The sequence below is a fragment of the Rhinopithecus bieti genome, unplaced genomic scaffold (genome assembly GCF_001698545.2).
Source record: "Rhinopithecus bieti isolate Rb0 unplaced genomic scaffold, ASM169854v2 scaffold_15143, whole genome shotgun sequence".
Taxonomy (NCBI): domain Eukaryota; kingdom Metazoa; phylum Chordata; class Mammalia; order Primates; family Cercopithecidae; genus Rhinopithecus; species Rhinopithecus bieti.
In genome coordinates this window covers 1,425,744-1,443,741 of record NW_016808091.1, presented here as the reverse complement: position 1 = coordinate 1,443,741, position 17,998 = coordinate 1,425,744, and the positions used below count along the sequence as shown (strand labels likewise).

Below are 17,998 nucleotides of genomic sequence, written 5' to 3'. Positions count from 1 at the left end.
CTACTGCGTGCCAGGCTGTTGGAATAATGGAGACCCAGAAACACATGGGTGGATCTGTCTATAGGGGTGGCAGACACACAAACACATGGGGTTTTGCAGTGTGAGTGCAGGGGACAGGATGCACACAGGGCACTGTGGGAACACACTGGAGGGTCCCTGAAGAGCTGAGGGAGAGGGCAATGTTGGAGATGACCTTGGTGATTTATGTGGGGGTGACAAGGACATCAAGGGGGACAGGCACTGCAGCTCATGCCAGGGCTTTGGGGACTCTGCATTAGGCCTGGAAGCTTACAAAGCATTCCAAGCCTCGTGAATGTTGGCTCCCTGGTGCATGAATCTGGGGGGAATCAGATTAGAGGAGAAGGAGGAAGTGGGGTCTTTTGTGGTTGCATGAGCTTGAAATGATGGAGGACTAACTCTGGCAGTAGGAATGGGGAGACATTGACAGGTCAGATGTGAAGTCTTTACTGACTGACTGGATGTGAATGATGGAGCGAGCTTTGGGATGACACCGAGGGGTCTGACTCAGTAAATATGTGTAGCAGCTTTCACTCATTCATCACGAGCAGGCCAGATGCAGGTGTAGCTTCACTGCAGGTGAGATGTGATGAAGTGGAGTGCATAATAATGCCCTGCCCAGCCCCAAGGCTGGTGAGGAAGAACAAGGCCTGAGGGCTGTGTGCCCAGCACTGTGGGGGCATGCGAGGCTGAAGGAGGTGGCACAAGGAAAATGGGATGAGAATTGAGGGAGCATGAGCAGGGAGTTGGGGTGATTTCAACAGGAAGGTGCACTGCTCAGCCATGTCTCCCTCTCTCCAAGGTGTGGCATATTTACATTGAGAGTGTCCAGGCCATACTGAATTGGAACTTGTTTCATCCCTGGCAGGCATCATAGCCTAGTGTTGGGATTCCCAAATGCTCTTGTTTCTCTATGCCCTTAGGCCGGAGAACAAAACAAAAACAAGAACCCAGGCAAACAAACAAAGACCAGTTAACAGTTTTGCTGAAGTAGTTGAGTCACAATTTTAGGTAAGTATTGAGATGCAGACAGCTTGTTCTTGTCCTCTTTAGGGTAAACTCCAAGGACACTTTTGAAATGAGGTCATGATTTCATATTTTAGGGGGCCAAAATGTCTCATATAAGTGAAAAATAATATATAGCTAGTTATGGTAAATATCTTTTCAAATAACGATACTTCCTGAAGAAAAGCACTTTGCTTTGCCCTGTGTTGCACAGGCTGTGTCCGCCCATGTCTGCCCTGCACGCTCAGTGCTGCCGGGCCATGTGCTGAGTCTCAGGCCTGCCCTTGATAGCTTCAGCTGCTGTCTTCCTGTTTCTGGCAGGTCTAGGCAGGTCTGATTGCCCCTCTACGCACCCTTGACCCTTTGTCCCCAAGTCTAAGACGTTGCGGTTTGTATTCTGTCCTTTTTTTTTTTTTTTAACCTTCCTTTACTCCCCAAGCTTTGGGAGTCTCTCGACCTTTGTGCCTCCTCCATTGTGCTTGACATCCCATCACCTCTAGACGTTTCTCCCTTGGGGACAGATCTGGCTTGGTGCCTCTGGAAGCACAGATTCTGTAGACTTGCTTAGCAGGAGGAGGCCCCCGGTGGGCATGGGGGAGGGTGAACCCTTAAGCTTGCTTCCTTCTTCAGGTGTGCCTGGAGAGATTCCAAGATGAACCATAAGTGTCCAAGGGGCTCCTGGTGAAAGATGGGCCCCAACTGTAGCCCCGAGTGCCACGTGTCCTAAGGTTCCTGTGGAAAGCGTTGAGACAGGTTTGCAGGGCCATAGCCTGAGTACACTTCATGGGCCTTCACCCCAGGGACTGTGTGCTGCTGTTGTTCACAGGAGTGATGTAGTCATTAGTTTGAGGCTCCTGCTCTTAGGGAGGCCACAGCTTTGATCCCCAAGACCTCATAAAACACGATCTTTAGCCAGGCGCTGTGGCTCATGCCTGTAATCCCAGCACTTTGGGAGGCTGAGACAGGTGGATCACGAGGTCAGGAGTTCAAGACCAGCCTGGCTAACATGGTGAAACCCTGTCTCTACTAAAAATATAAATATTAGCCGGGCATGGTGGCAGGTGCCTGTAATCCCAGCTACTCAGGAGGCTGAGGCAGGAGAATCACTTGGATCTGGGAGGCGGAGGTTGCAGTGAGCCGAGATCATGTCATTGCACTCCAACCTGGGCAACAAGAGCAAAACTCCGTGTCAAAACACACACACACACACACACACACGGTCTTCAATGGCTTTTCTACCCAATCCTACAACCCACAGATTCAGAAACAGATTCTGAGCCAAAATAAATCTTCCTGCTTTTAGATCGAGTGGTCTTTATCAGCAGTGAAAATGCTAATAATAGAAGCAATTTGCAAGGGATATCTCCTGCAGTTTAGTCATAATTCACTCTAAACCCAAATAGTATATTTTAACAAGCCAAATTGTTATTTCACTTAACATTATGTAAGTAAGGTTTAAATATGGAGAGTGGACAAAGCAAATGGAAAAAACTCTGTCACCCTAAAAGTATCTGGGGGCAAAGATGAAATTATAATATGATTTCTCATCTGTTTAACCCCAAAATGTGAGAGGAAATTTAATGATTAGATCTGAAGTTACTACCACAGGGAACTGATACTTCAAGTTTTAGTGGAAGAAATTAACGAAATAATTCCTTTTTCTCTGGAGACACGGAACAGATAATTAGGAATGAGATTTACTAAACATTTAGGGCTTCTGCTTAATTAAGCAAGCACACATCATGGTGTTTAAAGTGTCAACAGGTCCAGACACTCAAAGGGATCAAATTGACAACCAGAGTGTAATTTAAACACCACTTTAAACAATTCTTCATCATACCTACCCTCATTCCAACTGCCATGGTCTTGGAAGAGTCTAGATTAAAAATTTAATCTCACACACATGCAGGAAGCCCCACTTTATGAGCCTGTCATCACTGTGCCCAAAGAGAGGTACAGATGGAGATGTTTGATGCCTGCCCTCCTGGGGCCCCAGACTCAAAATGTAGGGGAGAAGCCATGGTATAGATACGGTTATAGATTTAATAAACATTATGGAGGTAGCAAGCAGGAAGAGTGTGAAAGGGCCAGATGAGGGGGTGAGGCTGACATAGGAGTAAGGGAGATGAGGACACATTGCTGGGCCATAGGAGAAGGTCATATGGAGGATGTGGGACTTCGCTTGGGGCACAGGAGAGCTTCAGCAGATAGCCATGGGCTGTGCTGTTTCAGTAGAGACGACAGCCTGCTCAAAAGTGTTGCAAGAGGCCAGAGAGGCATGCAAAAGTAACCCAATGAACTTAGATATATGTTTGCAGTTGGTGGGGGACAAGGGTTGGCAGCAACAAGAGGAATGGTTGGAAGGATGGACCCGGTCAGGGAACTTGGTACCAGGGACCCTGCCAGAGTCTTCTGAAATGCACCCTCACATGTTATGTGGTGCATGTACACAGAAGGGGCCCAATGATGGCTTTTTAGATGGAGGAGTGAATGAGTGATCCAAACTCTGGTACCAATGAAAATGGCAACTAGGAATGGAAAGTAGTAGCAAGTGCATATATAGCCCTATCCTGGAGTTGTGTGTGTAGAGGACCAGTGACCAAGCCTTAGGTTTCAGTATTTCCTAGCTTCTCACTGGGGACATAAAGATGGTCTTTGTGCTCTGTAGCTCCTTCACTTTCAGGATGTGGACTTCTTTTCCAACCGCCTTCCCATGGGAAGTCTATTTCATTTTTTTTGTTTGCCCTTTTGCTTGGTTTGCTGGAATTTGTCTTGGACTGAATGCGTTAGGAAAGGGCGGCATCCACTAGACAAAGCTGGAGCTTCATTGTTTCTCATCAGCTGCTGCCTGTAGGTCACTCAGAGGTCCTACTGACATATATGGCTTTATTCGAGCCCCAGGGGAGACGGCCTTTGACCTAAATCTTGGAGAGGTAAGGGAGAAAGGAAGCAATAGGCCAGCGCCTGAGAGCAGGAACAGAGGTCTCTGTGTCGCTCTGGGGCTGCAGTTGCACGCCCCCAACCCCCTACCCCTGAGAATGTTGCTCCAGTTATAAACAGTAAGGACACAGCTACATTTTAAGAGCTGTTTCCTTGGGAACCATCCCATCCATCGTTGAATAAGAAGGGAGTGTGAACTGAATACATTGCATTTGAATTTGGGACAAAGGTGTTGACTCATCTTTGTTTTACTTAAAAATCTTTTCTTCTGCATACTTCACATCACCATCCTCTTCCAGCCCCTTTACATTTTCCTGTCCTATCAACCTGTGTAAAATGCTGCCTGAGGGAACTGGGGTGGGATGGTGCTTGCTCTCTCCTGGTGCAAATTAGCAAGGCCTACTTGCCAGGGATCAGGCTCCTAAACTTCTGCCACTTCCTTTCAACTTGAGGAAACTTAATAATCATCTTCTGTTTAAGAAGAATCACCTTCTGGTTAGGAATCATCTTCGGACTTTCTGCTTCCATCCTGTAGGAAACTAAACTCCCAGAGCCCATAAAATAAATCCTGACAGACACAAAGCCTGCAGCTCCAAGGCCAGAACTTTATGGAGAAGTTAGCCTCTGCAGCCAGGTGTGCTGGTGCATCCCCACTGCTTCTGAGGCTCCAGGGGAAGGACTGTTGCTGGACAGCGTAGGACCCCCTGACCCTGGCCCCTCTCCCAGCCTTCCGGAAAGTAGCGATGTCATAGTCCTGGTAAGGTGGCCTTACCCCACTACATAACATTCTTTTCATTCATTCATTAGGAGTAACTATGACTTGGACTATGGGCCAAGGAGGATTCTAGAAAGTGAAGAAAACAGACACAGACAATGAACAAGGTAGAATAAGGCGTGCTGCGGGGCACAGTGATGGATTTAAAGCCACATACTCCATAGAGGAAGCGTGTGAAACATTAGATCACCGCTGGAGGAAAGCTTCAATTCAAATTGTCTCCAGTTTCCAAGACAGGCAGGTGACCCCTTGGGAAGACACATCCATCCTTACACATGTTCTGTTCTTTTCAAAATCATTGTTTCTTGAAAGCTCTGTTCTGCACATCATTTTCCACATTGAGACATGCTATTTAAAGGTGCTCTTTCAGGGTCCTTTTGAAATGGGAAAAGTTCCCTTATCCCCTAGCAGTGCATGCGATAGGGGTGTGGCTGGCTTCTTGGGTGCCCCGCTGCTCAAACTCTTAGGGGAGCATACAGATGGGCAGGAGCTGTGGGGCTCCGACCCCACTGGCAGTGTCCGGGGGTGAATGTTGATAGCTCCTGAGGCCCCAGTAGGCATGTGTTACGGTGCGCTCTCTTACTTTGCCGACTATAGGTGGCTTGTAGCTCAGTTAGACCCTCCACCTTGTGTCAAGGACAGAGGGCTTTCTGTATCCCAGGTTCTTGCCTTGGTGTACTGGAAGAATCAGATCACATGTGAGCTTGGAGAATAAGTGCAGTTTTATTGAGTGCAAGTAGCTCCCAGCTGATGGGGGAGGTAGAAGGGAGACGGTTTTCCCCTGAAGTTGGGCTGCTCTGTGACCCCAGCTCTCTTCTGACTGCCTGGGCCAAACTCTGCCTGGTGCCTCGTCCCACTGGTTGATGGGCTGCCTGCATGCGATGCCTGTCTGTATGCTCTTCTGCCGGTATGCTGTGCTTCATGTTCTCTGGACTACCAAGCTGTTTGCGTCTTCTTCCGGTGATGTGCTCCTCTCGATGTCTGACCGCGTCTGTCTCTGCCTTGCTAGGGTCTCAGGTTGTATAGGCCCAGGATTGGGGCGTGGCAGGCCAGAGCGGTCTTGGGAAATGTAGCATTTGGACAGGAAATGCCTGTCCGCACCCAGGTCCGTAGGGGTGGAGCCCTAGCCAGGGACCACGCCCTCCTCTACCCAGCATGCTCCTTCCCCCTTTCCATGTTATTCAAAGGGACCACACTCTTCCCTTCGCAGCACTCCGGTATCACTTAGTAGATAACACTTCTGTGGCAGGGTCACTCCTTATCCTTATTACTCTTGTTTTCCCTGTATTAAATAGAAGAGGCATTGGTTTAATTTAGAGTTCTAGACCCTCTCCTGGATTGGACAGGACACTGAGGCCCAAGGCCTGGTTTCTCACAGCAGGAATCTCCTCTCCCACATCTCCTTGTACTCACTTCCCATCTTTCTTCTAGGAGTGCACATGACAGAGACTCGCCAAGTAGGGTCCTCTGGCCTGGAGCCTCACAATTTCCTGAGAGGTGAACTCTCTTGTCAGGCAGAGTCCCAAACCCTCCCAGAAATTCAGGGGCAATGCCTGGGAGTCTTCATTTTAACAAGAGCCCAATTGATTCTTCTGCTCAGTACAGTTTAAAACTATGGCTTTAGGGCACTAATGAAGGCAGCACCTGCTAAGATCAAGATCTGTAGAGTCAGGGAGAAGGCTTCAGCTAGCCTGGCCAGTGTGGGCACGGAAAGGGAAGGCATGTCTCCTGAGCCCAGCTGCCCGCCTTCCCTGCACCCTGGTTCCTGCTACCTGCTGCCTCCTTCTACCCCCTTGGCCCGCCAGGGCCCCACCACTTTCCTCTCAATCGAATCCTGCATTCTGGAAGGCTTTCCGTCTCAGAAATGTGCACCTGACTTTGGATATAGCCTAGAGTTGCAATTTAAGCTTTGTTAATTGTAAGATTCTTTGTTGAAGGAATTAGAGGCACCAGTGGGAGAGAATTTCAGGAGAAATGGAGCCTTCCCAGGACCTCTTGGAATTTTTGGCCGTCGCTTTCGTGGGTGAGGTCGGTCAGTCTAGACAAAGCATGTCAGCATCCTCAGTGAATGGGGGACCCCAAAAGAACCAGAGGCCCCTTGACACCCAGAGGGCATTGTCACATGGTCTTGGTGTGAACTCACCTGTGAAACATGCCCTCCCCAGGGAAGTTGGCAGGGCATTCTTTCCAAGGCAGGAATTAGGGCTCTCGGTTTTCACACCTCTCTGAGTGGTGGTTTCCCCCCAGGTCCCATCAAAGGGGACTTGACTGAGGCTCTTTCTTTCCAGCCTGCTTCCTCTGGACATGTGACTGATAGAATTGGTTTGTCTCAGTACCTCTGGGCTGCATTCTTCCAGACTGTTTGATCCTGTGGCCACTATCTTCAACAGAGGGGCAGTGACATGATGGATTTCACAACTTGTCCCTTATTAGATTTCATCCTATTCTGTGCTCCTGGGGAGGCCCTAGAGTGGCCCGTAGCTCTGTCATCTGGGCCACTGCCTCCCCGGAAACTCTCATGGGCTCTGCCCATTGGGTGCTAGGGTCCCAAGGCAATGACAAAGCAGTCAGTAGTTCAGCTGACAATTTAGCTTCTGAGCACGCATCACACCTCCCTCCACTGTGAGACCTGAACCATCAGACAGACATAAAAACCCACTTTAGTTCCAATACAGCTGGACTGAGATCGGTGGCTTGGCACTGAGGGGTTCCTTCTGCTTCCCTGGACAGTTTTCCTGCCTGTTCCCCTCTCCCCAACCCCCACCCCAGCATGGGGACTAGAGGCCTGCACACTGTGGTCCTTGCACTGCCCCCGTCATGGTCTTCCTGGACACAGGATGGATGGGAGAGTAGTGTGTGCAGGAGTGGTCATAGGCAGGGTTCTGTGAAAGGCAGGGCTGGTGTCACTCCCAGCAACTGGGGTGATGCGACTGTCCCAAGGGGCCCCATATCATTTGCCCCCATGCCAGCTATTTGCTGGGAGACCAGTCTCAGAGCACAGGGTAGGACAGAGGCTACTTGGAAGAAGTTCTTTACCATGTTTCTCTCACCCAGAGAGGAACTGTGGTCAGAAGCTCCTGGATTAGGAGCTTTTCCTTGCCCACCTGGGGTGAGGGAGGTGGTGAATGCAGACGAGAGGGCAGAGAGAGGCAGCATCATTCCAGTCCTGCTCCTTCCCGGGAAGGGATGGAAGTTCCATTTCTCCTCCCCATCATGAAAACCTGAGCACAGAACAGCAGAGTCCACCATCAGGACTCTGTAGGACCACTGGCTTGTTTACCAGCTGACTGTCATGCGCTTGCTTTCCTCTTTAGGGGATTAGGCTGGGCACTCCTTTAACCACAAGCAGCTGTCAGGAGGGCAGGACCTCCATTCCTCTGAGCTGGTACGTAGGAAGAGTCAGCAAATTTGTACAAGAGGCTGTTGTCATCTTCTTTCCAATTGTCTGGGAGTCCAGCTGGATCCCAAGGTGAGCCCAGTACAGCAGAATGGGATAGATTGATTGACTCTGGCTTAAGGCTCCAGACTTCTGATTGCTGAACTCATTGGAAACTGTTACAAAAATGCTGTTCCACCAAGAGATTTGCATTTTTACTTCCACAAGTCTTTGAGCAACATTAGTAATCTATGGTTGGAACATTTGCCACTTGTTCCTTAGTCCTGCAAATTTTTTTCTCAAAGCATTCCATCCTCTTCAAGCCCATCTACCCTACTGGGGCCTCTTCCACTCTGCACTTGAAGGTTGACCAAGGTGAATTTATATTAGCTGCTCACAGCTGTGCTGAGGAGGGCAGCATGTTTGTGGAGTCAGGAGACCTGCTGATTGTCCACTGCACAGCCCTTGCTGTTGGCCTGGCTGCATCCCACAGCTTTGTTTCCTTATAGTCTGTGGACTCAGACCCCTGGCTTGACAATGTATCAAATTCACTTTGAGATAGCATAGGATTAGCAGCTGCAACAAGATACTTATGGGAGAACCTTGGGAAAATTCCCGCAGCTCTGGCAGGGTCCGTGTAAAAATTTTTCTTTCTTGTAGGAACAAGTAAGATTAGGACTGGTGCTGCTAATCGTCAGATGCCAAAGTTGCTGCACGGTCCTGTGAAAATATCTGCACTGCCGGGGAATGAGGAGCATCCTGTGATTCCCTGCATAGGGTTAGTTTAGAATCCCAGTTTGTTAGCTGTTTCAACACGTGTCCATAAATAGATTAGGGAGAGCTTGTTGCTTTCTATCCTAAATAAGGGAAAGGGAACTGTAATTGGATTAAATCAAGGACCCACAATTTCTGACCCTGAAAGGTGCATAAAAAATGACCCGAAGGCACCTGTTGGTTAGAATGGCAGCAGCTCATCCAAGCTATAGAGATTTAGACACAAGAACAGGGAACACTTTCTTGTTGGCCACTTGGACAATTGAAGAGTCACCCCCTGAGGCAAAGGACTGACAACAAAGGACCATTCTGAGGTTGGGGGGAGGGGTGGAGGTTAGAGCAGTGACTAGAACAGGTGAAAGTCCCTGTACTTAGACAGCTAGTGTCCTTGTGGATATGGGCTCACTAGGTCTCAGGCACTGTTCTCAGCACTTCACACACATGAACCCCTTTATCCCCTGCATCTACTCTGACATGGGCATTTCTCATCATCCCCATTTTACAAATGGGTAAAATAAGGCACAGGAAAATTAAGTGACTTATCCAAGGACATACAACCAGCAAGTGGCAACTGAGTCTTTCAACCCTGTGAGCATGTGTGTGCCAATTTTTAAAAGGCATACGTTTCACCCAGGGGATCTGGGCTTAAAAACAGATTCTGATTCAGTAGATCCGGCATGGGGCCTGCCATTCTGCATTTCTGAGGAGCTCCCGGGTGACACTGACATTGCTGGCCCGTGGACCACATGTGTGATGATAAGGGTCCAGGCCATGATGGGCATCGTTGGTCTCCTGGAAACCAAGCTCCTTGGAGATATATGTGTATTGTTCATCTCCGTATTGTCATCATCAGGACCTTCTTATCCTTATCTAGGCTTGATTAGCTGAAGCCGTGGAAACCCAGCCAAGCTTTTTCAGGAGAGAAGCGGGCACAGTCTAAGGATGCAGAGCTCATGGAATACAGGGAGAGTAAACACAACACGCCAGGCCTTGTGGGGCCTAGAGTGCCATTGAGCCTTTGGTCTCTCATCTTTCCTCTGCTGTACGGGTTCTAGCCTCTGCTCCATTCTGTTCACCTGTTTTCCAACATAACCACCCAAAAATCCGCTGGCTCTTTCAATCTCAGGGCTCACAATAAACACATGCACTCTGTTTCTTATTTTAAGTGCTTGAAGGGGGCATCTGGCAGTCAGTAGATTACAGGGGCTATGGGTATTGAGCAGGTCAGGGAGGTTGGGCATGAGGGACAAATTGTCTGATATATCTTAGATCACATGCAAAGTCAGATATTCACTAAGAGCTCCTTCCTGGAGATCTAGGTTGCTTTCTTTGGGAGGAAGTCAGAAAGAAATAGATAATTCATATATTTTACCAAGCACCTATCAGCTACCAGGCAATGTGCCCAGTGATAAGGATACAGAGGTAGAAGATATAGCCACCACTTTTTAAATAATTTAAGTTCTGATGGCAAAGGAGTTCTAGGATCAAGGCAAACTCTCAGCAGAGCAAAGCCCTCCTTCTGAGAACAATTAGGAAAGCTGAAAATAAAATCTATCAGCACTTCTGCTTTCTGATTCACATATCTACATTTCATAAATATATTTGTATTATATAATTACATAGTTATATATGTGCATATATATCCAGCTATCTTAATTGTTCTCTGAAGGATTAGATAGGTAATTAGATCACAGAGAAAAACAGCAAAGTGAGCCTAGTTGCTGGAGACTTTTAACTCTGAGAAACTCACTCTTACTTAAGCAGTGCTAGTTGAAAGAAGCTATGGAGAAACTGACAACCAGGATGTTTAGGAGGTGAGTGAGTTTTTGGCAATTCTTAACTCTAAGAAACTCACTCATACTTAAGCAGCGCTAGTTGACAGAAGCTATGCAGAAAGTGACAACCAGAATGTTTAGGAGGTGAGCTAGTTTTTGGCAATTCTAACAGTGAGATAAAAATTGGGAGTTTGTGGTAAATAACCCAGGATTTTTACTGGGGAACCCTGAAGGACCAAATGAACCCTGAGTAAGGGCAAAGCAGAAATAGACCAGACTCTATAAAAACTGAAAGCCTCTCAACAGTTCAAACCCTGATTAGATTAAAGTGACCATTCCCCCTACTCTAACTTCCTATCAGGGAACCAAAATTTTATCTAGAGCCTCCATGATTTTCTATATACAATGTCTGGCATTCAATTAGAAAAAAGTTATTAGGCATTCCAACAGACAAGACCCAAAGCAAAAACAGATAATAGAAAGGACTCTATGGGAAGTGCAAATATGAAAGTTTATCAGGCATAAACATTAAAATGATATGATTGATATGGTTACAGAATTAGATGAAAAGCTAGAAAAATTCATTAGAGAACTGAGATATCTACAAAAGAATTAAACAAATAATATAGAACTGAATAAAAATAATAAATGCAGTTAAGAACTTAATAGAAGGGTTGTACAGAAGGTTAAACACAGATGAAGAGAAAATTCTTGATTTGGAAGTTATATCAATAGGAAATGTCCAGTGCAAGGCCCAGAGAGACAAAAGGAAGGAAGATTCAGAGTTGAAATCATGACAATAATAATACAAAAGTTTGTGGGAGAGGCAGTAAATTGAATTTAAGTTCTAGGCCATCTTTGCCATATTTCTTGCCTCTTGTATTGATTCTATCTCCATTAAATTCTGGTCCTAGATTCTCTTGTCTAGAGCTCTTCATTGTGGTAACCCCTGAGCACATGCAACTGTGTAAATTAATTAAACTTAAATAAAAGTAAAAATTCGGTTGTATTTGGTAAGACTGGCTACATTTCAAGTATTCAGTAGCCACATGTGTCCAGTGGCTGCTGTATTGGACAGTGCACGTATAGAATGTTTCAATAACTTCAGAAGGTTCTATTGAACAATAATTTCATTCCCTGATATTTTACATCATAGGTAAAGATCATTCTAGATCTTTACCTATGATGATGTTACCCCTGTGGATGGAACCTTCCCATGCGTCCAGAGTCCTTTAATGCGAGGTTCAAAGTTTCACACAGTGTAACTCAATTCTGTTTCCCTGCCTGTTGAAAGCAGGCAACGTGAATTCAGTGATCTACCATTCCCTGAAAGAAGACAAAATGTTCTCACAATTAGATGCCTGTGGCTCTGTGGGACTGTCTTGCATGGAGAATGGTGCTCAGAGCACTAACCTTGAGTCATCCGATGACTTCAGGCTTCTCTATCCAGGAATACTGGGACAAGTATGCTACATTTTAGAAAGACTCCCACTAAAATGGTAAAATAAATCATGTATTAATTCTTGGGTTTCCCATTGGGAACTTCTTATTCTTCAAGTCTATGAGGCAAGTGGGGCTTTTACTGAACTGCATCCTGAACTTGCCATTTACTGGCTTTTAAACATGGACAACTTACTTCACCTCTCCTGTGCCCTGGGTTTCCCGGCTGTTAGGTAAAGTCCTTGCACCTGTACCTAACGTGAGTTTTGACAACTAAATGTGGTTTTGCAAATGTAGAAATCGCATTATAAATGTAAGTGCCATGTGTACATGTGGCATTATTTTTTCATACTATGCTGTTTCTTTTTTGTCTTTCAGTCATTTCCCTCAAAGCTTCTGAAGAGTCATCCTTTGAGAAAACGAAAGAAACTTGGGCATTTTTTGAAGGTAAAGCTTGTGTGTTTCTTTATGATAAGATGCAGCCTCACTTTTAGACAATAGGAAGGAAACAGAGTATCAAGAAAGGATCCTAACTTCTTAGTTTTAAGTTGTTTTCTTGGTCTAAACTTACTCAAAGTAAGATGGAAATCCCTGACAGTATCAGGCCACAGTTTTGAAAGAGTGGAAGTTAAAGCACCAGTCCACATAATTTTTGTTTGTTTGTTTTGTTTTGTTTTGCTCTAAAATTCCTACTCCCGGGTGATATTAGGGAGGAATCTTCAAGTGATATAAAAATGATAAGTACCTCTACTGTGACTACATTTTATTTCAGGTTGCCTAAGGAATTTGGGGTTCTAGAGACAGTTTGCAATCCTTAACCAAGTAATTTTCAACCCATGCTAGAATCGCTCGTGGAATGTTAAGAACATGAATGCCTGGACCACATCTCTAGAGATTCTGATTTACTTTGAAGTTGTTAAAAGCACCAGATGATTGCAGCATGCAGCCAGGCTGAGAACCATGGCCTTGGAACAGTGGTTCCCAAAGTGTGATTGCAGATCAGCAGCATATGCATCACCTGGGAGCTTGTTCCAACTGCACATGGCTGTGCCCTGCCCTAACTTATAGAATCAGAAGCTCTAGGGATGGTGCCTAAGAAATCTGGGGTTTAACAAGACATCCAGGCAATTCTGATGCACATTCAGGTTTGGGCCTTAGGGTAGGGATTGTCAACAGTGGGTGACTTTTGCTACTCCAGGGGACAGTTGCCAATGTCTGACTGTATCTTTGGTTGCCACAGCTGTTGGGGGTGCTCCTGGCATCAGCGATAGGGGCCAAGGATGAAGCCAATCCTACAATGCACAAGATAGTCCCCATGACAAAGAATTTTGCCTCCAAATATCCAGAGTGCTGAGATTGGAAAACCCTGTATTGGAGTAAGGAAAGTTCAGAGAAATTATTGTCATAAAGTGGGTGAGGATTATGATCATAAGAAATGGAAGAATATACTTTGTGAGTTCTCCGGCAGAGCCTTGGATCAGTGAAAGGCTGATTAATGTTCACAGGTGGTCAGGAGCTTTTTGTAAAGATTATATCTGGTGATGGCACAGCATTTATTGATGAGGAATGATCTAGCTAAAAGTCTCTAAGGAGATGCACATGTCTCGGGGCCTCACTGTCACCCTTTGTTAACCCACTGTATGGTCTGACAGAAGGAGGGCCAGCCTTAGGGGAAAGGTACTTGCTTTCAAGCCCACCCCTTCCAATACCTAGTTATAAAGCAGTAGACTGAAACACATTCTGTCTTAGGAAAATGTAACTTTTATTGTGAACATCGTTTGCAAACCATAAGGTGTCACCCACATAGGCCTCTAGGATTAGTTGTTTAGTTTTGTAGTCATAAATATTTTGTTTATGAGATTGCACTCATGAGAATCCAACAATGATTCTTTGTATTTCCTGATGTTTCTCTGCATTTTGTAGTTGCCTTTTCTTTGTTTGATGACTGTCTCCTAGTAAAATAATTCCCATTTCCCCCACTCAGCTTCTCATTAAGAGAATGCCTACTCATTGACAAAAAGATGAAAATGACTTTACTTCTCATAGACTGAAGCAGTAGTAAGGGCAAGATTTACCTTTCTCATTACTATTTAGTAAAATTGAGGCAACCCCATTGATGTTTTGCCCCATGTCTCTGGAGCTGCTCTGTGACCAGGCACTGTGATGGGTTGGGGTATGGAGAGGGCCTGGCTGTGGCAAGGGTAGAGCACTAGGGATGTGACAGCTAGACCCTATATATCATCACATGCATCAGAATCTCCCAGGGAGACTTTGGGCTCCAGCCTCTGAGATTCTGATTATAACATTAGGAAGGGATCAGAGAACTTTCAGGGCCACAGGTGATTCCTATGCAAGTGGTCTGAGGACCATACTTTGAAAATACTATGGTGCAAAAACAAGACCATATGTTTGGAAAGATTGTGGCGTTTAGACCCAACATACCCCACAGCATAATCAGCATTTCTAAAACCCTTTGTGCAATTAACAATATCTCATAATTCATGTGCAGCTATATAATGTCAGAGTTACTCCCGACCTAACTCTCTACATGAAATCTGTAGCCCAGTATGTGCTCTCTTCTCAACAGAATCAGGCCTCACCAAAAGCAGAACTGGCATTCTCACTATGTGTAGTGCCTGCCTCAGAGCAGCTGTTTACAGAGCAATCTTTTCCTATGATTTCGGCAGCAGCAGCATCTCCATGCTTTGCTTTTTTAAACCCAGCTGTAGCTTTGGCGAGGTTAGAGGTACAGTTGAAACTCCCTGGCGCATGATCCCAGGCCTTTTGCCCTTTTGTTCCTGGACAGAAGAGCTACATTAGGGGTTGTGGATGGATATCCATTCTCCTGGGGCTTAGTTCGTCCTGGCTGTGAGCCCACTGCACAAAAGAGGCATTGATTGTCAGGCCTCTTTGTGAGATTCTGGAGTGAGTTAAAATCCTTTGGGGCTATCACTCAGGTGTTTCACCTTGAGCAAGATGGTATTACAGGCTGGATTAAAAAATAGAAGTAGAGAGCCTTCTGTCTCAAACTGTCATCTCCTGACTTTCCCATTTGCCCTGAAAATGTACAAGACTGAAGCTGACTTTCTTGATTCAGAAGGCAGGGGAGAGTGGGGTTCCTGGACTCTGCTGAGGGGCACTGGGGTCACTCTTTTTCAAAGGAGCACTGAATACCCCTGCCGGGATCAGGGTTGCTGGGCAACAGGTGCCATCTGCCTAGCCCTGGCTTGGTGGGACTGTTTGGGAGGGCGGGAGCTGGCACACTGACATTGTGCACCCCAGTCTTGGCCTCTCTCTGCATGGGCAGCTGCTCCAGCCTGCCAGCCCTGCCATCTGCTTCAGGGAGGCCTGGGCATTTTCTGCATGGCAGCTTGCAGTTGAGTCTAAAAATGGCAGTGATGCCTTTGGAAGTTCAATGGCAAAAGACAAAACTGTAAATGATTTCAGAGAAAGGGAATATAGCATGATTTTTAGAATTATTGTGGGTATGCAGGTATATGTGGTATTATTTTCTTTTTCTTTTCCTTTTTTTTGAGACGGAGTTTTGCTGTTGTTGCCCAGGCTGGAGTGCAGTGGCACGATTTCGGCTCACCGCAACCTCCGCCTCCTGGGTTCAACCAGTTTTTCCGCCTCAGCCTCCCAAGTAGCTGGGATTACAGGCATGTGCCACCACGCCTGGCTAATTTTTGTATTTTTGGTACAAAAATTTGTACTAATTTGTTTCACCATGTTGACCAGGCTGGTTTCGAACTCCCGACCCAGGTGATCGGCCTGCCTTGGCCTCCCAAAATGCTGGGATTACAGTCGTGAGCCACCATGCCCGACCATATGTGGTATTTTAAAAGTGAACTCCAGATTTGATTAATTGCAGATATTTTGTTGAACTCAAGCCCTTGTTGAAAGGTCTGGCTTCAACCTTTCAGCGAGCATTATTTAGCCTAGTCTGATTTTTAAAACTTTTGAGCCAACATTTTATAGAGAGAGTTTTACATAAAAAGGTAAAGGATGAATTGGAAGATCTGGCACCACTGGGCGGGCATTCCAGCCTGAGAGCAGTGCCCTGGAGCTGAGTAGGGAAGGGCTTTGCATTAGCTGACATGGCAGGAAGGCGACTGCAGTTGTAGGAATTTGTGACCCTGGCTGCAGGGTCACACGTTGTTTCAACGTTGTTTGCAGAGAACACCCAGGGAGGGGGTTTTTCATGTTTTGAGTGGACACAGCAGGGTGGTTGTCTTTATGCAACAAAAGGAATGCTTGTAACAGAAGGAAAAAAAAATTCAACATAGGCATACTGGTTGCTGCTCAATCAAGGGGAAGTCAGGTGGTCTTTCTGAGCTTTTCTTCTCCTGCAAGGCAACACTTTTTACAAATCTGTAGCTTCAAGAACAAAACAGAGAGTGGCTATGACCAGTCCTGTGTGTGTGGGGAGCCACACGCAGGCAGGAGGTGCCCGCTGGAGGGTGTCCATAACTGGAGGCCTATGTGTTTGGCGGCCAGCTGAGCCTTCTGGAGTAGCCAGATGTTTTCTGATTCTGTAGCTCTGGCTGCCTGTGGGGAGCCCCCTTTGAGCCATGTTGAGGAAGCTGTGATCTGAAACTGTAGCTTGGGCCTTTTGAAGCCCCTCACCTCCTGCCAGGGCAGAGTGGGCCCCAGATGTCTGCAGCATGCTGTTAGGGACACTTGGGGAGAGATGCCTACCGCGGTTCTCACGTGCAACCTTGTCCCTCCTGGGTTCCTGCCGTCCTGAAGTGAAGGAAAGAGCTCAGATGAAGAGGTGAGCTTGTGGATCAGCTGCTGTGCTCCATGTCATGGAAGCTTTTGCAAGACAATTTTTCTCTCCATTCCATCAATAAGACTAAAGGCAAGTTTTCCTGCCTTTGGGTCTGGGGACCACATTTGCATAGTCCCTTCCAGGCAGATGCTGTGTTCACCTGCCTGAGGTTCTGTCTGCCTGGCAGCATGACTGTGTTGTTCACCATCCTCTCCTGCCAGCAAGGGCTCTGCTATCTTGTTCTGGAGTAGTTTGCTCACCAGTGTGGAAAGGCAGGACTGGCCATGGGTTTGCTGTGTTGTGGCCATCCTGTGCCCTGGGATCCTGTGACAAATCCTGGTCTGTGAACTTTGCTCTGTCCCCGAGTTCATCATGAAGTGTCTTGTCCAGAATCCAAGAGTCCTGTTGCTGAGTTTCACACTGTTTAAATGGATGCTGCAGCCTCTCTCCTAACTCTGACCCCACACAGAGTTCTCCACTCTATTAATCTACAGAGCCTACACATCAGAGACACAGGCATTTACTAGAAAGGCAGTTTTGATTTTTAGATATGTGAGAGCTTTCTCAAGCTCCTCACATCCCGTCAGCTTCTGGACCTCTCTGACCTGACTCTGCCCCCACCAGCCTACTGACAGGGCTTTCCTCCAAGACTTTCCCAGTAGCTTCCTAGGGGCAAAACCCAGTGGATGTTTTCCAGCAGTTGACGCTATTAAGTCATCCTTCTTACAGTGCTTTCTTCTGGGCTTCCAGAACTCTCGCCTCAGCCCTCCTCTGCATCCATGACTAGCTCTGATCCTTTGTAGGAGACTTCCTTCCACACACTTGCCCCTCTCCCTTAAATATTAGTGTAGATGCACCCTTCACCTGCTACCTTGCCCTAAGGCACTTTCTACTTATTTTATTTTTAGTCCAGACATCTAAATTGCCAAGAGCAGGAATCTATTCAAACTAGCTTATGCAAAAATGCTGACTGCCTTAAGAACACAGGAAGATCTCATGGACTCCAGGGGCAAAGGTTGTGCTGGGCCTCCCTGGGGCCCAGGCCAGGGAGGGGAGAGTCAAAAGGAACCTGAATGTCTGATTCCATTTCATGCCTCCTTCCCTCTCATTAACCATAAGCCTGA

General features: G+C 46.6%; 1 protein-coding gene across 2 annotated transcripts in view; it reads left to right on the top strand.

Moving 5' to 3' along the window:
* The window catches only part of VSTM4 (V-set and transmembrane domain containing 4), a 96,573-nt gene that overhangs the window by 16,352 nt on the left and 62,223 nt on the right, over positions 1-17,998 (top strand). For both annotated transcript variants that reach the window (XM_017885516.1, XM_017885515.1), the window contains exon 3: positions 12,482-12,550. In XM_017885516.1, the coding sequence (XP_017741005.1) occupies positions 12,482-12,550 (69 nt within the window). The remainder of the gene's footprint in view (positions 1-12,481; positions 12,551-17,998) is intronic.